General features: G+C 38.6%; 1 protein-coding gene across 1 annotated transcript in view; it reads left to right on the forward strand.

Annotated features, from left to right (window-relative positions):
- Positions 1-24956, forward strand: part of LOC145266984 (transcription termination factor 2-like) — a 135439-nt gene that overhangs the window by 49688 nt on the left and 60795 nt on the right. Inside the window, exons 9-12 of the mRNA XM_080122827.1 lie at positions 3948-4016; positions 10742-10825; positions 11691-11771; positions 18324-18461. Of these exons, the coding sequence (XP_079978953.1) occupies positions 3948-4016; positions 10742-10825; positions 11691-11771; positions 18324-18461 (372 nt within the window). The remainder of the gene's footprint in view (positions 1-3947; positions 4017-10741; positions 10826-11690; positions 11772-18323; positions 18462-24956) is intronic.

The following is a 24956-nucleotide window of genomic DNA, read 5'->3' on the forward strand; positions in this document are numbered from 1 at the left end:
TGTTTAGATTGAGTAATTTGGTAGAGACTGCAGAGGTAAATTTTTTTAACTTTGACCCCTTAACATTTATTGTTTTGGTCTCAAATCAAAATATAAAATTTGAGCCATGTCCGAGTTACCTACATCGAAAATTTTAAGTATTTATACCCAAAATTGGTGGAAGAGTTTAGTAGAATCTGCAAAGGTCAACTCTTTCAACTTTGACCTCTTGGCAGCCAAATTTTCACCCCAAAACTGATTAAAATGCTTGCTGCATATCTGAATACCCGTTATGTAAAATTTCAAATGTTTGACCAAAAATTGACTGAGTAGTTTCCTAGAGACCGCAAAGGTCAAATCTTTTGAACTTTGACCCCTTGGCAGCTCAAATTTTCGACCCAAACAGATTAAAAGGCTTGCCCTATCTCTGAATACCCTTCATGTAAAATTTCAAATGTTTAGACCAGAAATTGGCTAAGTAATTTAGTAGAGACCGCACAGATCAAATTTTTTTTTAACTTTGACCCCAATTTTGGCCACTTTACATTTATTGTTTTGGGCTCAAATCAAATTAAAAAGTTTGACCCATGTCCAAGTAACCTACATTTAAAATTTCAAGTGTTTAGACTAAAAATTGGAGGAGGAGTTTGGTAGAGTTTTCAAAGGTCAAATCGTTGAATTTGACAGCCAAATTAAAACGATTTTCCCAAATCTCAATTTTTTTTTTTTTTTTAATTTTTTTTTTTTTTATTACATTTTCACCCCAAACAAGGCACATTACCACTTTGATGTAGGGGGCTACTATCAGGGACATAAGCTACAGGGGTACTATGCAGGGAGTTGGGCAGTAAGATGTCGGTTCACGTTATACTTGAACTTCTGCATGTCAGTACAGTTGTGGAAGCAGGGACCCGGAAGGGAATTCTGAAGTCTAGTGGTTCTGGGGAAGAAACTACTGGAGTAGAAGGTTCTCTTACATCTAGGGATCTCTACTGTGAAGGGGTGGGATTTAGCTGCTTGTTGGGTTTGTTGGGGGTATTTACGTCGAGGGGGTACAAGTACTTGCAGTTTATCAGAGCATTCACCGTCAGTACTCCTTATATTAAATCTCGAGTGTGTAGACCGAAAATTGACAGTAGTTTGATAGGGAAATGTGCAGACCCACACAGACAGACAATTTCACTTTTGTGTGCCCGATACACCCGGTCAATATGCGAGCCTCTTAGACCTTTTTCTCTCAACTTCCCCTGAGCTATGTTCATGTTCCGTTCATTCTCCGCTAGGATCCTCCGACCACTCCGTCGTATCAGTTAAGATAAAAACGAAATGTAAGAAGCCCCCAGACGTATGGCTGACTGGGATAGCTTCCGTACATTCATATCTGATTTACCTCTGCACTCCATGTTTAAAAAGGAAGTGTCCTCTATAGTATCAGATCTGACTGAATGGTTAATTGTAGGCATAGACCAATTCATACCATCTAAAAAATTCCAACAAAAACCTAACAGCCAGCCATGGTTCTCCCCAGAATGTGCTGATGCTATCGCGCACAGAAATCACTTTTTCCATAGCTACCAACGTAATAGATGCCTGAGACTAAAGCTGCTTTCAGGTCTGCCAGCAACCACTGTAAAAGAGTAATAAAAAATGCAAGAGAGCTATATGCCCAGTCTGTTAAATCCAAGGTTGCTGATCAACGGCTTGGATCCCACCAGTTTTGGCAAATAACAAATAGGATCCTGAACAGAAGTGTGCATTCTATCCCAACCATTATCAATGGACCAGAGGTCATCTCGTCAGCGTCAGACAAGGCCAAACTATTTGCAAAGAACTTTGCAGCTAATTCTACACTATGCGACGAAGGCCATCAACTCCCCATATTTCCTCCTATAACACAGAACAAGCTAGGTAACATACAAATATCCGTGCATGAGGTCGCCAAGCTAATAAAGAACCTAGATTCCAGTAAAGCAACTGGCCCTGATGGCATCCCAATTATAGTGTTGAAAAAGCTTCAACCAGAACTTGCTCCCATACTTACGAAACTATTTAAGCGCTGCCTTAAGGAGAAGTGCTTTCCGACTCCCTGGAAGACCTCATCAGTTTGCCCTGTATTTAAGAATTCAGGTGATAAGTCATCTCCCTCTCAGTACAGACCAATAAGTCTCCTGTGTATAATGAGTAAGTTGCTGGAATCCATATTAAATAAAGAAATAGTCAACCACCTCAGCAGGAATAACCTTCTTGGTGACACACAATATGGTTTCCGCTCTGCAAGATCTACCGCAGATGTGCTGACGGTTATATCCCATAGGATTAGTGAATCTCTTGACAAAGGCTTCCTTTCTAGGGCAATTGCTCTTGACATATCAAAGGCCTTCGACAAGGTATGGCATAAGGGTCTACTTCACAAGATTTCCAGCTACGGTATAACTGGAAATGTTTTCTCAATCATTAAATCATTTCTCTCCGATAGGCTCATAAGAGTAGTGGTAGATGGACAAAAATCGGAGGCCTGCAATATAAATGCTGGAGTCCCTCAGGGGTCAATCCTGGGCCCAACTCTCTTCCTGATTCTACATCAATGACCTCCCTAAACACATACTTAAATCATTCGTTGACATCTATGCTGATGACACGACCATCTACGGCAACACATCAAAGGCTGTAAATGACAAAGATCTCTCTGATTCTCTCTCCTCTGATCTCGAGCGCGTGGTTCAGTGGGGGAAGATGTGGCTGGTTACCTTTAATGCATCCAAAACCAAACTCCTATCCTTACATCATCAACGCTCTGATCCCCAGCTGGCATCAATTGTGATGGATGGCTCTCGTCTGGGTGAGGCCCCGTGTTTTGACAAGCTTCTGGGTTTGACTTTTACTCCTGATCTGAAATGGAACACGTACATCAAGTCTGTTGCCAAGGTCGCTGGAAAGATGGTGGGATCCTTCTACCGCTCCAGAAGATATCTCACTACTGATGCAATTCTCTATCTATATAAAAGCCAAGTACGGCCAAGGATGGAATACTGTTACCATATCTGGGCAGGAGCTGCTAAAAACAGCCTATCCTGCCTTGACAGAGTACAAAATAGACTTTGTGGCTTAGTGGGGGATGCCCTTTTCTCTACCCTGCAACCTCTCTCCCACAGAAGAGACTTTGCGAGCCTTTCCTTGTTTTATCGTTATTTCCATGGCAGGTGCTCGTCTGAACTCCAATCTCTGGTCCCCCTTCGCCAATCTTTCACGAAAAACACCCGTCTAGCTGAATCCACTGTGAAAAATTTCCCTCACTCTATATCTGTGCCTAAATCAAGACGCGGATTCCATGAATAAAGCTTCTTTCTTAGAACTGCGCGCCTGTGGAACTCTGTTCCGTCTGCCTGCTTCCCTCCGGACTACAACTTGGATGTCTTCAAGTCCAAAGTTAACAAATTCCTAATGAACCGCCCCCTTAATTAAACACTTCATCAAATCTCCACACTAACGTAATGTACTTGCAATAACCCTTATCCCTGAGTGGCTTCCGGGCCTTGATAAGTGGTGATCACTGTGTAAAAAAAAAAAAAGATATAGTCTTATCTCATATCATTTCAATAGCCTACACAATCACATTACTACCTACAAGATTACATCACATAGGATGCACTGAAGCAATACATGACGAAAACCTTGAGTGCATGAAGATCCTCTTTGCACAAGGGCCAGGTTTTGCAGTCATACAGCAGTATTTTAAGTTTTATGTCTTGTTAAGACAACAATATGCTTTAGATATGGCAGAAATTGCTACATTGATAAATTCTCATTCCTCATCATTAAAGTTATATAAACTTTTTATCCTCTCTCAACCTACCACTGTACTTTGCCTCTGACCGATATTGCATTTATTTATTACAAGTTAGGATAAGCATGAATAATTATTTCAATAAAACAAAATTCTTATTATCCATTTATTTTTTTCTTTCAAGATGATGATGATGATGATAGCAGCGACAGTGATGTGCAAGTTGTGGCCTGTTATCAACCAGCGATAAAACGTAAGATTTTTTTTTTCTTGATGAAATATGGAATAAGGACCCCAGCCAACTTCACTAAGAAAATAACGTATTTCGTTGCCACTGATTTAACCTTTACCATTCGAGCAGATCTCATGACCAAGAGTGTTTTTTTTATATATTTACACTAGTGGGGGTACCAGGTGTTTGTATGTGTGTGGAGGGGGGGGGGGGGTTAAGTAATAACCCTGTTTCAATAATTTAAAAAAAAAAAATGATGTTAAACTTCCCCAAAAAATTGTAAAAGCGAAAACAGAAAAAAGAACATCAAACAAAATAAAATAAAATGGAAATGATGTATTATATGTTTATTTAAAAAAAAAAAAAAATGGAAAGAATCCTTTTTTTTTTTTTGTTTAGTGTATAAATGTTGGGAAATAAATGGTAATCAAGCAACATAAAAGTAAGTGTGCTGCGTTTCACCCAATAGGAAGCATTTCAGTTTTTTTAAGCAACTACGAAGTACAAAAAACTGAAACCGGTGTTCATTCGTAACTGTCCCTTGTGAACGATCAAGCAATAGTGTAAATGGGTGGCGGGGGAAGGAGGAATTTATTAGAGAGAAAAGATTTTACTTCTTCCATTGATCTTAACCGATTTTGTCAGTGAACTCTCAACAGAAAAAAATATAGGAATCTATGATTAGCGAGGAAGTGGAGAGGTAATATGCCTATAACCCACCTCAGATATTGTGCTGCAGTTTGTGCATATTACATTTGCATGAAATGTCTTGATTTTTAATCCTATTAAGGTCAAAATCACAGGGGAAAAAATGAGTTCATTATATATATATAAGAGAGAGATATAGCTTTAATTAATCTTTGGATTGATATTTTTATTAAAAAATTAATAAAATGAATAATAATAATGAGTTATCATTTATTCACAACCAAGATTTTTTTTTAGAGAGAGTGCGTTTATATCTAAAAAGTATCCAATTTTACATACTTGAAGGGGTTTGGACCCTAATCCCCTGCAAAGTACGCCCATTGTGCTTGCACACGCTTAGTTCACCAATCTTTCCACTGCCAGGAACACCTCTGGAAGTTTTCTTTTAGAATGGTGTTCTCCTCCGCCATACCATTCTACATTTTTAATGTTTATTCACCTCCAAACAAGGTACAGAGCCACTAAGTCATAAGGGGTTACTAATAGGGACCCAATTTGTTGGGATATTATGTAGTGCTCTCAAAACAGGATCCTTTCAGTGGTGTATTCAATTTTGGAAACAACTAGAAGTCACAAGAAGCCATGTCTGGAGAGTAGGAAGGTTGACAAACGGCTAGAATTTCTTGTTTGGTTAAGAAATTTTGGATCAATTGGGATGAGTATGCAGGGGCATTGTGATGCAGTTGCCAATCTTTCATCATCCGTATACCTGGGTTTTTGTGCCGAACTGCATCATGGAGATGCCAGAGAACATCTTGATAGTATTCCTTTGTCACTGTTTGTTTTTTCAGTGCATATTCGTGATGCATAATTCCATGGATATCAAAGAAGACAGTCAGCATCACCTCAATTTTGCTTCACACCTGTCACACTTTTTTTGGCCTTGGAGACTCTGGATGCTTCCAATGCACCGACTGTCTGTTTGTTTCTGGGTCGTACCCCTACACCCACGACTCATCTCCACTCTCTATTAGAGAGTACCATCTGCGCAAGGAAAGTTTTTCATTATTGGGAAAATCTGCTTTTTTTTACTCTCATTTATAATTTAATTATAAAATTAAATTATTATTATTTATTTAAATTTTTTTTATAAAAATATCAACCCAAAGATTAATTAAACACACTTTATCGTAATAAACTTGTTCCTCTACCATTACCAGAAAAATATTCTGCTTAACTCCTTTCTCTCTGCAAAAAGTTTGTTGAGTTCAATTTCGACAACATGATGTATAAACAAATTGATGGGTAGCCTCTTGGGCCCTATCCTCGCCAACATTTTTGTTGGAATTTATGAATTAAAACTTTTTAAATCACCCCATAACACTCCTGCTTTATATTTCTGTTATGTTAATGATACTTTTGCAGCTTTCCCTTCTTGGGACCTTGCTTTATAATTCTTTGATCATCTCAGTTCATTACATCACCAGGGCTCTACAGACGAATTTAATTTTAGTTGACCTTTGACAACTAAATATTTTAATTTACTAGCCAAGTAGAAAATTTACTAGCCAAAGCAATGTAATGCTATTTCACTGTTATGAATAAACCAATAATATTAGGTGATGTTTTTTTTAATTTTTGAATTATGAGATAGAAAAAATTAAAAGCGGGAAATTCAGAAATTTTATTCAGTTTCAATTTTATCAAATATAACTTGAATAAATAGCTTAAATCTTTTTGTTTTTAAATATTATTGCTCTGTTGATTTACAGAAATAATGTTAGCTGGCCAGTCACACTGTCCTGGTCCCCCAGCAATCCTTCTCCTGCCATTAGCCATCCACTTCTCAATGGATTTCTCTGGGTTGAATTCAGCCAGATCTTTTTTTTTTTTTACACAGGAATCACAACATTATCAAGGACAAGAGGCCACTCGATGATAAGGGTTAAAGAGTGTACAGTAGAAATTGGACAATATAGTAATCATTAGTAATGGAAATTCAGCAAAATTTGTTAACTTATATGGAATGGCTCATCAAGAACTTGTTTATGTTAGACTTGAAGACAGCCATATTGTAGTCAGCCGGAAAGCAGGAAAACGGAAGACAATTCCACAGGCATGCAGTTCTAAGAAAGAAGCTTTGTTCATGGAATTTAAGTTTAGGTTCAGGCACAGATATAGAGTGGGAGGAATTATTGATAATGTTTTAAGCTAGACGAGTGTTTCTTGTGAAAGTTTGGCGAGGGGGGACCATAGACTGAAGCTCAGTCGAACACTTTGCATGAAAATAACGATACATCAGAGACAAATTCGCAACATCTCTTCTGTGAGATAGAGGTTGCAGCGAAGAGAAAAGGACATCTCCTACGAGGCTACGAAGTCTATTTTGAACTCTATCAAGGCAAGACAAGTCCTTTCTAGCAGCTCCTGCCCAGATGTGGAACAGTATTCCATCCTTGGACGTATTTGGCTCTTATATAGATAGAGAATTGCATCAGCAGTGAGATATCTACTGGAAAGAAAGATCCCACCATTTTTCCAGCAGCCTTGGCAACAGATTTGATGTACGTGTTCCATTTAAGATCAGGAGTAACGGTCAAGACCAGAAGCTTGTCAAAACTTGACGCCTCCTAAAGACGAGAGCCATTCATTTCAATTGATGACAGATGTGGATCAGAATGTTGATGATGTAAAGAGAAAAGCTTGGTTTTAGATGCATTAAAAGTAACCAGCCACTCTTTTCCCCATTGTACCACGTGCTCAAGATCAGAGGAGAGAGAATCAAAGAGAACTTGGTCGTTTACTGTCTTAGATGTGCTACCATAAATGGTAGTCATCAGCATAAATGTCTACAAATGATGTAAGGATGTGATTTGGAAGATCATTAATGTAGATCAGGAAAAGAGTTGGGCCCAAGATGGACCCCTGAGGGACTTCAGCATTAATGCTATGATTGTAATACTTCTGATTTTTGCCCCTCAACTACTATTATGAACCTATCAGAAAGAAATGATTTAATAATTGAGAAGACATTTCCAGCTATACCATAGCTAGAGATCTTGTGAAGTAAACCTTTATGCCATACCCTATCAAAGGCCTTAGATATGTCAAGCAATTGCCCTAGAAAGGTTGCCTCCGTCAAGAGATTTGCTAATCCTATGAGATATAACTGTAAGCACATCTGCTGTAGATCTAGCATAACGGAAACCATATTGAGTGACCTTCAGAAGAAATCAATATTAAATCTGACAGTTTCTGTACAGACAAGCTGCTCCGTATGTCCCTCTTTATTCTTTTCTGTGCAGAAAAGGCTCTCTCACACTCTGCAGAGCTAATAGGAAGAGTCAGCATTATTCTTACAAGATGTAACAAATTGGAGAAGTCAGATATGTATATATATTGTGTGTGTGTGTGTGTGTGTGTGTGTATATATATATATATATATATATATATTGTGTAAAATGAAAATTACAATTGAATTTACCAAAATGATCCAAGATGGTAAAATTAAAGTAAATTATAAATATTAAAGAATTAATATTTATAAAATTATCTCAGCCAGATAAAAAAAGCTTGATAAAACCAAATAGGAAATAGTGTATAATATGAGCAAACAGTTAATAAAATATGTTAAAAAACACTTTGAAATGAGTTAAAAACATATTTAATCTGAAAAGGAAACACTAGATAAATGGATAGTCCTTAATCCACAGAGTTTCGAAGAAATACTCTCCTTCTCATCAGAGGGTAGGAAATAGCAAAATGCGGGATCGGATTTTGCATGCAGAAGTATTTGATGAAACAACAAGTAAGTCAAAGATCTTACTTGAAAACAAAATAAGTTAAGTAGAGGGAATATGGTAAAGAAAAAGGTGATTACACATGAATGGATAGTCTGGTGGAAGATAAAAAATCCAGTGACGGTAAAATCCAAATGTAAAACTTCAAGAAAGTTAAAAGAATTTCCATTTGTACAAGTAAAATCCAAGGAAATCCCGTAATTGAAAGAAGATGGTCCATAATAATCCAAAGGCAGAAATCCATGGAATAATTCACAAAAATGTGTACAAGGAAAAAAATTGCTGACCTTTTTTAAGTGATGACCTGTACATTTCAGTTGACCTGTATTATTTTGCCCTATATATATTTTTGCGCCTTTAACATTTCCTGTCTGGGTCATTTTGACTTTTGTTTCCCTTTATTTTATTTTATTTTATATTTAACTTTATCATTTTTTTTTTTTCTCTCTCCTTTCTCTTCCCAGATCTTTTTTATTTATAGTTATGTCTCGGAAGTAGAGTGAAAAGCACATCTTATTTTTCTTTTATTAATATTATTTTTTTCCTTGTATACATTTTTGTGAATTATTCCATGGATTTCTGCCTTTTGGATTATTATGGACCATCTTCTCCCAATTACGCATCCGCATCCCCCACTCCTACCCCCCTTAGCTACGCTAGTGGGTATGCCCCTCTTAACCCTCAAACTATTTTCGGCCATTGCTCAAAGGAAGCATGTACACAGCAGATTAAACTGACATAAGTCCAGTACAAACAGAGAAAAGTATATAGAAGCTAGAAGTAATTGTAAGAAAGAAATAGCGACAACCAAGAGAGAATATATCGAAATCACCAGAAAATGCATCGAAGCACATAAAATTAGGAAAATCTACAACAGTGTTGTAAATAATGGGCAATCAACAATTCCCCCACTTTCCAACAATCATGAAGTTGTTTGCACGGCATCCGAAAAGGCTAACATGCTTGCCAGCCGGTTTGCCTCAAACTCCACATTGGACCCAGCAAACCACGCCCTCCCTGACTTCCCTTTGACTTCCAGATGCCAAACTAGATGATCTGAAAATCACCATTTCTCAGGTGCATGTTATCATAAAAAACCTAGACACCTTGAAAGCATGTGGGCCCGATCTCATCTCGGCTGTGCTATTAAAAAAATGCTCAGCTGAGATCGCTCCAATTGTCTCCAAACTTTGCAAGATATGTCCTTATGAATCTTGCTTTCCTGACTGTTGGAAAACTGCTTCTGTGGTACCATGTTTTCAAGAATTCTGGCAAAAGAACTGACCCATTAAATTATTGTCCCATTAGCTACCTCCCGCTTTACACCAAAATATTTTAGTCCATAATTAATGAAGCTCTAGTCCATCTTACAGCTGCTAAACTTCTGATTGACCAACAATATGGATTTTGAGCAAGCCTGTTCTACAGCAGATATCCTAACTAATCTCTGAACGTATATACCATAAACTGGGCAAAGCAGGAGAAGGTAGAACAGTACCCCTAGATATATCTAAGGCCTTTGACAAGGTATGGCATGATGGTCTTCTCAGGAAAATCAAATCATATGATATTTCTAGAAGAATACATAACATAATTAAATCCTTCTTAAGTAAGAGAAGAATCCAGGTTGTCCTCGACAATTATACATTTAAACAATAATATAAAACCGGGAGTGCCTCAGGGGTCTATCCTTGGACCTTTATTATTCGTAATATTCATAAATGACCTCCCTGATTTACAAATATTTTAATGGTGGACGCTTTGAACAAGCTCTTGTACGCCCTCAACATAAATACCCCTGACAAACTCGACAAACAGCCAAGTCCCACCCCTACATAGTAGAGATCCCTAGATGTAAGAAGGCATTCTACTCTAATAGTTTCTTCCTCACAAATGCTAGACTCTGGAACTCCCGTCCGGATTCATGTTTTCTCAACTGTACTGACATGCAGAAGTTCAAGTGTATGCTGCTCGACTCCCTACATAGTATCCCTGCAACTGCTGTCCCTGATAGTAGCCCTCCTACATCAAAGTGGTACTGTGCCTTGTTTGGGGTGAAAATGGAATAAAAAAATAATTAAAAAAACAAAGAGAGAGAACAGTAGAAAAAATAGAGGTAACTAATGGTATCAGGTTAATAATGAAAGCCATTACAGGCTCGGTTCTAGATGTGAATTTACTTGTAAACTTTATTGAAATACAAAGGTCATTTTGTAGAATGTTGATGTCATTGATATTTTCAGTATTTTCCAGTTTGTTTGTTTTTTTTATTTTATTTTGTTTTTGTTTTTTTTTTAGCTACTGGACCTCAAGTTGTTAAAGTATTCCCTCCTGGAGTTCCCGGAGGAAGGCCAACCCATATACCGACCACCACACAAAAAGGTAAACTAATCTCTAGTTATTATTTTGTTGTATAATAACTTATATTGTGTGTTTGGAATCAAGGTAAATTCATCTACAATATTTATGTAAATATAATTTGTCTACATTCTCTTTTCTTTTTTTATTCAAAATATCTTCTTAGATTCTATTATGATCTACTGCTTCAATAAAGTAAAGCATTTGTCTCCCCATGCTGTCACTACTACTTGAATAAAGTAAAGCATGGGTTATCTCCCCTGTGATTACTCCTCTTCAAATGGTGTAAACAAAAATCAAGTGAAACTTCTTTATATGGAAAAACTGATGACTGTTCTTTTACATATTGTGAAAAAATGCAATTTTACTAAATTAGCATATTTTCTTTAAAGGTTTCATTAGATCACCAAGTACTTGTTTCATGTAAATGCCCATTTATTCCTACTACTATTTATTTTGAACAAAAACTATGGAAATTTTTGATAATAGTAATAAAAAACATTGTCATATAATGTCATGTAAAATTTAATGGATTAGTGAACCAATTCAGCAAACATTAGACCAGATAATTGGTAAAACACATTTTTCTATTAATATCAGACCCAAAATATATTCTTTAACAAAGAAATTTCCAATATAGAATGAAAAAGTCATCATAGTTCATGAGAAAATCCTCATTCTTAAAGAATTTATATTTTGTTAATTGATTTCTCTTTTCTTTGTTGCTCACATTAAGATATCAAAAAAATGTTAATGTTTATCTAATTTATAGGAATGAATGCAAAAGTGTCAGTTCCATGTTTGCAACAATGAAATGTTTATTATTTGAGTTTTGTTTCAAGTATTTTATGTAGAAATTTCGCAAAGTAAAATGCTTCTTTGTTTTTAGTTACAAGGCCTCAAGTTGTTAAAGTGCTTCCTCCTTCTGCTCCAGGAGAAGAGCCAATCCACATACCAACCACCAAAAAAGGTGATTTTTTTTTTTATAATTATTTTTCTTTCTTTTACTTTGTAATTGAATGACTAAGATGAATTGTTGGACATTCATTTAATGGATTTGATAAAAATTATTTTCCTCTATAAACTCTAACTAGGTCAATGCATAATATCTGAATTTGAAAAACCAAATCGTTCAACTGATTTGATAATCAAGGATCCTGCTCTACAAACCCTAACAATTTTCCCTTTTTGAAATTTGAATCATACATTTTTACTAAAATTCCAAAAATAATTACAAATATTAAATTAAGAAAATAAAAACCTCGAAATTATTCCCAAACAGAAAGAAATATCATTAGCCAACCCTAAAATGTGTACGAAAATTGTGGGAGAAACTAAAGTCGATATCTCTCTAAATAATAATGTACACTCTAACATAATAGTGGAGGTCATTAAAAATTTATTTGTCGACTTAATCATAGGAAAAGATATTCTCGGCAGATACAAGATGGTAACTTTCAAATTCGATGGACCGGAGGAAGAACTTATTATCGGAGCAGTCACCAAGAATACCTTTTTTCCATCCATGAACGTTTCTCCTCCCCCATTATTTTCTCATCTCTCTACGAAAACAACACCAATCAGCACCAAGTCACGTCGTCACACAATTGCTGATAGCAAATTTATAAGAGCAGAGACTGCAAAATTGTTGGAGGAAAATGTTATAGAACCCTCAATTTCACCTTGGCGAGCACAAGTTCCAGAGGTTGAAGCCCAATTACAGGAGACTAAACCAGACCTTTTTTTTAAGTGAAACTGGAATTGGACAGACTATTTCCCTAAATGAGTTCGTAATTAAAGGCTACTCTAACCTAACTTCCAAAACTGACCCCCAAGATCGCCATGGGCATGGAATATGTGCCTATATAAAAGATGGCTTTCCATGTGGTAGGGACATCTCCAGAGAAGATCCTAACTTGCCCTATATGTGCTTCAGAGTAGCACTAGCTCACACTACGGCATATATTATATTTACTCTCTATCGCCCCCATAACAGCGGAGTTACTATCTTTAAAAGCATATCTGAGAAAATTGACCAAGTTCTATCAGCATATCCTTCAGCTAACATTCACGTATGTGGAGACTTCAATGTTCACAATGTGGAATGGTTGACCCACTCAAACAAGACCGATGATGAGGGGAGATTCTGTCATGATTTCTCCATTGCTTATGACCTCACTCAGATTGTTCATGAACCCACCCGTGTGCCCGACAATGACGGCCAGTATGCAAGTCTCCTAGACCTTTTTCTCACAACTTGCCCTGAACTATGTTCAGTTTCCGTTCTGTCTCCTCTTGGATCTTCCGACCACTCAGTTGTATCAATTAAGATAAAAATGAAATGTAATAAGTCCTCAGACGTACCTCTCCATCGTACAGTATATCGATACACTATGGCTGACTGGGATAGTTTCCATATATTTATATCAGATCTTCCTCTGCGTTCCATGTTTAAAAAGGATGTGTCATCTATAGTATCAGACCTAACAGAATGGTTAATTGTAGGTATAGACAATTTCATACCCTCGAAAAAGTTCCAGCAAAAACCTAACAGCCAGCCATGGTTTTCTCCAGAATGTGCTGCTGCTATTGCGCACAGAAATCACTTTTTCCACTGCTTCCAACGTAATAGATGTATGGAAACTAAAGCCGCTTTCAGGACTGCCAGCAACAATTGTAAGAAAGTAATAAAGAACGCAAGAGAGTTTTATGCTCAGTCCGTCAAGTCCAAAGTAGCTGAGCAGCGGCTTGGTTCCCACCAGTTTTGGCAAATTGCAAACAGAATCTTGAACAGAAGCGTGTGCTCCATCCCAACTATCATCAATGGACCTGAGTTAATCTCGTCAGCATCAGACAAAGCCAAACTCTTTGCCAAGAACTTTGCAGCCAATTCTACCCTTTGCGACCAAGGCCGCCAACCCCCAATATTTCCTCCTGTATCAGAAAACACACTATGTGATATACAAATATCTGTATGTGATGTTGCCAAGCTAATCAAAAACCTTGATTCCAGTAAAGCAACCGGCCCTGACGATATTCCAATTATAGTACTCAAAAAACTTCAACCAGAACTAGCACCCATACTTACAAAACAGTTTAAACGTTGTCTTAAGGAGAATTGCTTCCCATCACCCTAGAAAATCTCATCAGTATGCCCTGTATTTAAGAATTCAGGTGATCGTTCATCCCCTTCTCAGTACAGGCCAATAAGTCTCCTGTGCGTCATGAGTAAGTTGCTGGAATCTGTGTTAAATACAGAAGTAATCAACCATCTCAGCAAAAATAACCTTCTTAGTGACACACAATATGGTTTCCGTTCTGCTAGATCTACAGCAGATGTGCTTACAGTTATATCTCATAGGATTAGCGAATCTCTCGACAGAGGCAACCTTTCTAGGGCAATTGCTCTTGACATATCAAAGGCCTTTGATAGGGTATGGCATAAAGGTTTACTTCACAAGATCTCCAGCTATGGTATAGCTGGAAATGTCTTCTCAATTATTAAATCATTTCTCTCTGATAGGTTCATAAGAGTAGTAGTTGATGGGCAAAAATCAGAAGCTCACAGTATAAATGCTGGAGTCCCTCAGGGGTCCATCCTGGGCCCAACTCTTTTCCTGATCTACATTAATGATCTTCCAAATCACGTCCTTACATCATTCGTAGACATTTTTGCTGATAACACTACCATCTATGGTAGCACATCTAAGACAGTAAACGACCAAGTTCTCTCCGATTCTCTCTCCTCTGATCTTGATCACGTTGTACAATGGGGAAAGGAGTTGCTGGTTACTTTTAATGCATCTAAAACCAAGCTTCTATCTTTACATCATCAACGTTCTGATCCCCATCTGGCATCAATTAAAATGAATGGCTCTTGTCTTGGGGAGGCCTCAAGTTTTGACAAGCTTCTGGGCTTGACCTTTACTCCTGATCTTAAATGGAATACGTACATCAAATCTGTTGCCAAGGACGCTGGAAAAATGGTGGGATCCTTCTATCGATCCAGTAGATATCCCACTGCTGACGCAATTCTCTATCTAGATAAGAGCCAGATACGTCCAAGGATGGAGTACTGTTGCCACATATGGGCAGGAGCTGCTAGAAAAGACTTGTCCTGCCTTGATATGGTTCAAAATAGACTTCGTGGCCTGGTGGGAGATGTCCTTTTCTCTTCGCTGCAACCTCTGTCTCACAGAAGAGATGTTGCGAGTTTGTCTCTGCTTTATCGTTATTTTCATGGAAAGTATTCAACTGAGCTTCAATCTATGGTCCCCCCTCGCCAAACTTTCACAAGAAACACTAGACTAGCTGAAAACATTATCAATAATTTTCCCCACTCTTTATCTGTACCTAAACCTAAACATAGATTCCATGATCAAAGCTTCTTTCTTAGAACTGCACGCCTGTGGAATTGTCTTCCGTTTTCCTGCTTTCCAGCTTTCTATAATATGGTTGTCTTCAAGTCCAACGTGAACAAGTTTCTGATGAGCCGTTCCACTTAAGTTAACAAATTTACCGAACTTCGATTACTATATTGTCCTTTTGACTACTCTACACTCTTTAACCCTTATCCTTGAGTGGCCTATCGGCCTTGATAAGTGGTGACGTCTATGTAAAAAAAAAAAAAAAAAATCAAATGAAAACCGAAAAAAAAGAATGGTGATTGATTATAGCGACACAATCAACAGATTTACTGAATTAGACGCTTATCCGATACCAAGTATATCAAAGATTGTTGAGGAAATAGCCAGGTATAATGTTTTCACTACGCTTGATCTTAAATCAGCATACCATCAAATCCCCATCAGTAAGGAGGATCGTAAATTTACAGCATTCGAGGCGAATGGTAAATTATACCAGTTTACTTGCCTGCCGTTCGGGGTTACTAATGGAGTAAGCGCCTTCCAAAGGACCATTGACGGCATTGTCAGCAAAGAGCAATTAGTAGATACTTTTGTCTATGTGGATAATGTTACTATCTGTGGAAAAACCCAAAAAGAGCATGACTATAATCTTCAAAGATTTTATGAGGTTGCTAAACAGTACAACATCACGCTTAATAAAAAAAAAAAAAAAGCATCGTTTCAGTCTCAACGATAACATTACTTGGGTACACTATCAAAAACAACCAGATATCACCCGACTACGAACGTCTTAAACCTCTACTTGAGATGCCACCTCCTCTAAATCTAAAATCACAAAGACGGATTATTGGGATGTTCTCCTACTACAGCAAATTTATCCAGAATTTTTCAGAGACAATATTAGCACTAAACCGCAATAGAGAATTCCCGTTATCTTCTGTGGCGTTGGACTCTTTTATAAGACTGAAAAACGACTTGAAAGATGCTATGCTGGTAACGGTTGATCCAGAAAAAGAATTTATAGTAGAAACAGATGCTAGTAACAACTGTATTGCAGCTACCCTTAATCAAGAGAATCGTCCAGTTGCATTCTATTCCAGAACACTAAGCCCTAGTGAAACGAAACATCACGCGGTAGAAAAAAAAGCAGCTGCTATTGTTGAAGCACTACGTAAGTGGCGACATTTTCTCCTTGGTAAACACTTTACTGTAATTACGGACCAAAAAAGTATTAGCTTCATGTTTAATAATATCAGGAAATCAAAAATAAAAAATGACAAAATATGCCGTTGGCGCATTGAACTGTCACAATTTAAGTTTAGCATCGTCTACTGTCCTGGTAGAGAAAATATTGTCGCTGATACGTTTTCCCGAATATCTGCTCTCACTTATTCCTTACAAGATCTTCGGGACCTACACTGTAAATTATGCCATCCAGGCATTACCCGACTCTTCCATTTTTGCAAAGAAAGAAACTTTCCTTTCTCCCTCGATCAAATAAAAGGAGTAACTAATTCGTGCTCATCTTGCCAGTATTTAATATCTTATACCATCATGAGATGAGTCAAGATAGTTTGTAGTTAATGTTGATTTAGAGAATATTGTGGGATTGCTAGAAAACATATGATCATCTCCATCTTAAAAGCTGCTGGATGTTACTAGTGAAAAAGATTTGGTATTTTTCAAAAGGAAACCAATTACTTTTCTTTTGGAAAATATACCAAATCTATTTCACCATTAACATCCAGCCGTTTTAAAGATGGAGATGATGGACTGTTTTCTCGCAATCCTACAATATTCTCTAAACCAAAATGCACTAAATGGATACTTTTATTATCCACAATTGTCCAAAAATAGGTGTCATCAGCAAATTTCCCAACTATCTGCTTCCTTCACTCTCAAACTAATGTTATCAATTCCCACTTATATAAAAAAAAATCTTTTAAACTTTCTTTTGCTCTTCAGGTGAAAACTAACCTATCCTTGGAATAGAAAAACAAATCTACATAAAATTATTTTATCAGAAAGGCAGGGAACATGTTTATCATTTTACTTGTTCTGCCAAAATCTCCATACTTGTTTTTGAAGAGATTAAAATGCATTTCTGTCTCTTTATTTCATTGATAATAAACAGATGGTCATTTAAGACCAAATCTGTCTGACATATCAACTGATGATTTATGTGTGGAATGTCCCAGTCCTTTAAGAATCATCAATTAATGTTAATCAAAAAAAAGTTTGAGGAGTTTTTTTGCTTTGGTTTCAATAATATTGTGTTGATGAATTTTTTAGTCAAATTTTATTTTGTCCTTTTATAATTTTCTGGCATATGAGATTTCAACTTTTTAGTGAAATTTCACTTTCTTTAAGCAAAGATAAATTCTTGCTAAATCACTAGAGCTTTGTCTTTATATTTTTGTCATTTAGCTCAATTTTAGTTCTCTTTCTTCCACTCTCTTGCTTTATCATTTTGTTTTTATTTTTTCTTCCTCTCTTCAACTTAATTTGATTAGTCTTGTTTTACCCAACATCATACTTCAAATGATAGGTGGGGTAGAAGACTTGTTTCTCAATTATTCAATACTTCCAGCAGAAAAAAAAGGTATTGGTGATTAACCCCCACCCCTCCCATACATACACAAAAAATAAGATTCTAATTTTTAAGGTGATTGTGTGGGAACACCCTAAAAATATTTGAAGGAGAACAGAAAAATAAAATTATCAGTATCACCTCTGAATTTAGCATAAAATTTCTCATTTCTAGAACATTCTAGTGTTTCTATGAGAGGTAAATTCTGGTCACTTTTTGGTGAGGAGTATACCTTTTTAGGTAATTATATGTGGCTTTACAAGTTTTTTGGGAGAGGGTGGGGGGCTTTAACTTTAGGATTAGGAAAAAAAAAATTTTTTTTTTTTTTTTTTTTTTTTCCAGGTTTTTTTGCTACTTGATTTCAGATTGTTTTGCCAATGGCCACTTGCATCCCTGAATTTTCTATCCTATTTCTTAACTTTTTCACATTCTGCTTAGCTTGACTCCTCATTTGAGCAACGCATATGATAAAACATTGATTTATGGTAATTGCCCTGTTATTTATGTAGGTAGATAAAATAAATAAAATTATCTGATATAAGATTTTTCTTGTGTTTTATTGCAGTCATCCCTCCAAAATCTGTACAAGACTGGATTGACCAGAATTACAAACTCCCCAAACCCAATGTGCCTCAAAATCATCAGAAAAAGATGTGGTTTAAGGATTGCGCTGACCAGAAAGAACTTCAAGAGAAATTGCCAAGTAAGTGGGGGAGCAGCTTTTTATTCTATACAGAAAATTGAAAATCGTTAAATTTGTTTAAATTTTTTGTTTTTTATGGAAATCACTTCAGACAAGTAATGAAGCCACTAAGGAGCTAAAAAAAAAATACTACTTCAAGATCAACAATTTGCTAATAATAAATGTTAGATGGAATAGATTCTGACCTAGAAAAGAACAATTCTTCCCTCTTTGTCAAAAACATCGCTCCTGGAATGTGAGGACTAAAGGACAAAATAAGAGAAACGGGAGTTACGCAACTGCCAAAACCGAAAGTAAACCCAAGACTTAGAAATGTCTAAGTGTAACATTGTTGTCTTGTCACACAGGCCACCCTGTCAGCGGGGCTGTAGAATATGTTGACTGCCCTCCCCCTCCTCCACATAGTAAAAGTCTCTCTGTGAGCCTACCTGTTGGCTGTGGGTGGCGACCTATGATTGTATTAGTACGGAATCCTAGTGGTTGAGGGACTTAGAGGGTTTTTTGGTTGTTTTTTAATTTTCACCCCAAACAAGGCACAGTGCCACTTTGAAGTAGGGGGCTACAATCGGGGTCATAAGTTGTAGGGATATTATGAAGGGAGATGGGCAGCAAGATGTCTGTTCACATTACACTTAAACTTCTGCATGTCAGTACAGTTGGGAAAGCAGAATATCGAAAGGGAGTTACAAAGTCTAGCAGTTCTGGAGAAGAAACTATTGGAGTAGAAGGCTTTCTTACTTCTAGGGATCTCTACTGTGTAGGGGTGGGATTTAGCTGATTGTGGGGTATTTACGTCGAGGGGATACCAGTGCTTGTAGTTCGTCAGAGCATTCACCATTAAAATACTTGTAAAACAGGCAGAGGGATGCAACATCGATGGGACAAAAACTGAAACTCAAGTGACAGTTCATGACCTATCAGGTTGGCGACTTTTGAACTCTGTATAGAAGTGAGAGACTAGTAGCAGATGCACCAGCCCAAATGTGACAACAGTACTCCATACATGGGCAAATGATGGCCTTATAGAGATACAAGATACTTTCAGGCATAAGTAACTTTCTAGCATGGTAGAAAAAGCCCACCTTCTTTTTTTTTTTTTTTTTTTTTTTACATGGGGGTCACCACTTATCAAGGACCAGGAGTCACTTGGCAATGCTCTCAATGTATCTTTTCCAACTCCTGTTCCTTGTGAACGTTAGGCCAGGGAGTTTAAAAGGAATACTTTCAGGTAATGTGTTTTTGGCCATTGCTATTGGTGGTAGGGAAGGTTTCTTGTAATTATTGAAGGAAACAAGCTTGGTTTTGGCAACTTAAATGTGACCATCCATTTTTGTCCCCATTCCACTACAGATTGGAGGTCTTCCTCTAGTGTTTCTGCCATTTCCTTATGTATGTGCTTATTTGATTTCCCCTCGTGCCTGTTATAGGGCGTGGTGTCATCAGCAAATATACCCATCTCCAGAGACAATTTTAACAGGGAGGTTTTTTTATGAATATTAGGAATAATATAGGTCCAAGGATAGACCCCTGAGACACTCCAGCATTTATTATTTAGATGTATGACTGTTGAGGACAACCTGGATTCTTCTCTTAAGGATTTAATTATGTTATGTATTCTTCCAGTAATACCATATTATCTGATTTTCCTGAGAAGACCATCGGCCATAACCTGTCAAAGGCCTCAGATATGTCTAGGGGTATCGCTCTACCTTCTCCTGCTTTGTCCAGTGTATGGTATATACGTTCAGAGACTAGTTAGAATATCTGCTGTAGAACGGGCTAGCCTAAATCCATATTGTTGGTCAATCAGAAGTTTAGCAGCTGTAAGATGGACGACTAGAGCTTGATTAATTATGGACTCAAATATTTTGGCAAAAAGCTGGAGGAGGCTAATGAGGCAATAATTTAATGAGTCAGTTCTTTTGCCAGAATTCTTGAAAACATGGTACCACAGGAGCAGTTTTCCAGCAGTCAGGAAAGCAAAATTCATTAAGGCATATGTTTTAAAGTTTGTAGAGAGTTGGAGCAACCTCGGCAGAGTATTTTTTAATAGCACAGCCGAGATGAGATCAGGTCCACATGCTTTCAAGGTGTCTAGGTTTTTTATGATATCATGCACCCGAGAAGGGGTTATTTTCAGATTATTTAGTATGGCTTCTGTCTGCAAAGGGAAGTCAGGGAGGGCATGGTTTGCTAGGTCCAATGTGAAGTTTGAGGCAAGCATGTTAGCCTTCTCGGTTGCTGTGCAAACAACCTGACATTAAATGGGCTGGTAAACAGCGAAACAAAATAAACCAAATACAATACACAAAAGTCTAGCTAGAATTCGTCACTGACAACTTTCTCTCTCAACTTCCAGCACGTCTCTCCCAACTGCCTCTGCTAATAGACATTTTATCAGAAAACTGACCTCCATTCCATTTGCATACGTGTGCAGTGGAAGATGAGCTCTCTAGAATTTCCGCATTGGAACATGTGCTTCAATTGCAGTTTTGAACCATTCAGTGGTTTCATTTGCGCACTGCTCAGCGGGAAGAGAAAAGATATGGGGTCGTTTCCTCTTTGATTATTATATTCAACTCTACACTCCCCCCTGGTCTCCAAATCACACATTTGGCATGGTGGACGTGGTCATTTGTTGCGGCACTCCTAAGAAGGGGGATTGGCTGGACTACTTCATCTTCATTGGAGCTCTCAGAAGATGTGTCGGAACCATTAGCATCAGCGTTAGGCCGTGCAGTCATACCATCAGGCTGGACTTCATCTTCATCGGAGCTCTCAGAAGGGGTGCTGGAACTCTCGGCATCAGCGTTGGGGTTCACAGTTGTACCATCGCGGGGAATAGGACGGATCCACAGGTCATCGTTGGACGATTCACCATTACTTCTACTTGCCAACTGGGTCGTATTCAGGGCAGACCGGATATCCTTCACATGGCATTGCTCACTGATGATGCCAGTGATTCACCCTCTTTGAAAGCTGCTAGTGCATCAATTATTGGGAGACTTCACCCAAACAGTGTCCCCTAACTCATACGGCCCTCGGGTTTCCTGCCGATCAGGCAGATGTGCATCAATGTCCTTGATGCGCACTCGATAGCAATGGATCGCATTGGTGGGTGTGCTTGCAGCAGTCATGCCATCCTTTAGAGTTGCATTATATCTATAGGCCTCTGTGATCGTGCATTGTTTTCTTGCTGCGATCCTCTTCACGTTTCGATGGTACCGCTCTATGCCGTTGCCACTTGGTACATATGCACATCTGTGTCTGAGCTGAATCCCCTACTCGTCTACGAAACCTCTGAACTCCCCACTGCAGAAGGCCATGTCATTGTCTATGAGGATCTCTTCAGGTGGCCCCCTTTCATAAAATATGGATTCCAATTCACGGATTACACTGGTGGAATGCTGTCTTATCAACGGGCGCCAGATTGCAAACCTTGTCGGTCTACAATCAATCAGGGTGAGGAAGTGCTGGCTGCCGTAGTGGGTTATGTCCATACCCAGTCAGCTCCAAGTCGTGCTTAATCCCAGCTGACCTTTCCGCCATCTGGCTGGGGGTGTGGTCGATTGACTGGCATGTTTGGCATTACTTGACTACTGCTTTCACTGCACTTTTGGACACCGACAGATTGGACAACTGCACAAAATAACATGTCCGTCTCAATTCGGGGTGTCCACTGAGGTGGTGTATCTTCCTGATTTCATCCGCCATCTCAATAGAGGCAGCACATAATGGTACTGGCTCAGCTTTCTTCTTCATGGTGTCATACCATCTCTGTGGAACCCGAGTGAGCCTATCAGCAAGGTTTCAATTTGAAGTGACCAGTACCGCACCCACAGACAGTTTGTACTCTGTTACCAGCTTTTTTACGGTCTCCAACCTCCGTCTGATCAGCATCTCGCTGGCTGCCTTAGTGCACACCCTAGTCTTGCCTGTCAGTGTGTCTGATATCCAGTGGTACACGCATAGTGAATCTGTGCATGCGTAATTTCCTGACTTTCCACTGGAGTGACAGGTTGATACCTTTTATCACCGCATCGAGCTCTGCCAGGTTGATATGAGCAGCGTCACTCACCGGTCGCAACCTGTAAGTGTCATCAATCGCAGCACCATTCTTCTCCAACACCACACCAATTGCCAGGGAGCTCGCATCCACCCACACATTCAGTTTGTCTCCCTGCACGCACCAGTCTCCTTTGGCAGAGTCATCCTTCTTTACTCTTGCGATGGTCTCCTTTACCATGCAAACCAATAGATCGTGTCCATCCACACACTGGTAGGTGCCCCACAAGTTTTCCACACAGGAAGAATACTGCTCGCCTCGTGAAGACATCGAGCACTTCAGGAACTACAGTTCCGTGCCTCCATTTCAAAGTCCCTCGCTCCTGTCGACCGTTCAGGCCCAAGGCACGAACGCCATTCACCAAACGTTCTGGATTCTTGCACGTCAAACCAAACTCAGTCCAGCTAGAATTTGTCACTGACAACTTTCTCTCTCAACTTCCAGCACGTCTCTCCCAACTTCCTCTGTCAACAGACATTTTATCAGAAACTGGCCCCATTCCATTTGCATACGTGTGCAGTGGAAGATGAGATCTCGTAAGATTCCACGAGGCTACACACCATCCAAAGGTAAGTTGTATGACCGCACGCCACACAAATGGGGCGCTTTCCCCTTTGATTATTACATTCAACTCTACACAACCTTATAATTGTTGGATAGTGGGGGAATTGTTGATTACCCATTTTTTACTACACTGTTGTAGATTTTCCAAAAATCACAGATTCCTAATTTCTGTGCTTCAATGCGTTTTCTGGTGGTTTCAGTATATTCTCTTTTAGCTGTCCGTATTTCTCTCTTACAATTACTTCTAGCTTCTATATACTTTTGTCTGTTTGAAGTGGACTTATGTCAGTTAAATCTGCGATACGCATGCTGCCTTTGAGCAATGGCAGCTGCGCAAGTAGAAGTAAATCATTGGCTAGAGTGGGGCTTGCTATAGAATTTCCGCATTGGAACATGTGCTTCAATTGCAGTTTTGAACCATTCAGTGGTTTCATTTGCGCACTGCTCAGCGGGAAGAGAAAAGATATTTCCGCATGAGGCATCTCTGATGAGATCCTTGATGTCTTTCCAATCGGCCTTTTTATAATGCCTTGTTGTTTTGAGCAGTGGCTCTTCAGTTTTGGGACGAGAATTAAGAGCGATTTCTACTATTATCACAGCGTGCTCAGCATTCCTGAGTGAGCTGTGGGCATTTTTTACACAATCATCGGGAACTGTTGTCAGAAATAGATCTAGAAGTGAGGCATATTGATCTTACTAGTCTGGAAAATGTGTCAGAAATGTAATCGTCTGTAATAGGGAATGAGATATAAAGAAGCTATGTGTTGTGCTACCAGCTGCATCTGTAAGTAGAGAGTCCAAGCCAGTTACTGTGGTGGACATTGAAGTCCCCAAATACATGTACTTGTGCACTAGTATCGAAGGAGAGTGCTGTATCTATGCTGTCAATGACTTTGTTTATTAGGGTACAGTCCTGGGTGAAGGGAAAGCAGTAGAGAAAATATAAATAGCTAATGTTATGTTGCATGTTAAGTCTGAAGCACATAAAGGCCTGGTCATCTGATTCTAGTTTTGTTTCTCTAGTCAAGGGGAGGGTGTTTCAAATATAGACTCCAAGTCCGTGCATATGTCTGTCTGAATCCTTACGACAAAGTGGGAGATAACCAGGCATGTTAAAGTGGTTACAGGGAATAGAGGAGTGTAGGTTAGTTTCACTTAGTGCTAAGATATCCGGAGTGTTTACTAGGAGAAATGATTCAACATCATCTAAATTAGTTCTAAGCCCACGGATATTTGTAAATGTAAGACTCAAGGGAGGTGGAAAGTTGGTTTCGGTTAAGTTTGCGTCTGGTTTAATCGTAATTTTTGCTTGAACTGTCATTTTATTTTATTTAAAAGATTCAGTTAGGGTGACAAGGGCTCGATAAGTGGTTGTGCAGAATACCAGACATGCACTATCAGTCGGAAACAGCAGCCAGGAACTGTCAATCTGGTAGCCTCAACCCATCAGACAAAAGTCAACCCAATCCAATTGTACTGGCATAAATGGCACTCCACAATACCCAGTTAAGGAGGATGGGATGGGATGTGATGGGAGCAGAGAAAACGATGTTCATTGTCCTAGTCACAAAACAAACTTGACTACTGGGTGTTTTTGTTGAGTCCTTATGATAGCACCTCTACTCCTGGCTAATAGGCAAAGAAGGAGTATGAAAGCCGAGCAATAGACAGAGCCTATCTACTCCTTAAGCAGTTTAGGTTTGCAAACCGGTAATTTGTTTGAGTCACAAGCTCTTGGAACGTTGTCATCCAGGACTGAAGAGGTCACCCTCCCCTAGGTTTAGCTTCTCCTAGATGGATAACCTGGGAAGATCTATGGGTCCATCAGCACTGAGAGTGTTTGCTCTGCAGCTAGGTCCTAAACC

Source organism: Euprymna scolopes, chromosome 42, assembly GCF_053919585.1.
Source record: "Euprymna scolopes isolate OS-2025 chromosome 42, ASM5391958v1, whole genome shotgun sequence".
Lineage (NCBI taxonomy): Eukaryota > Metazoa > Mollusca > Cephalopoda > Sepiida > Sepiolidae > Euprymna > Euprymna scolopes.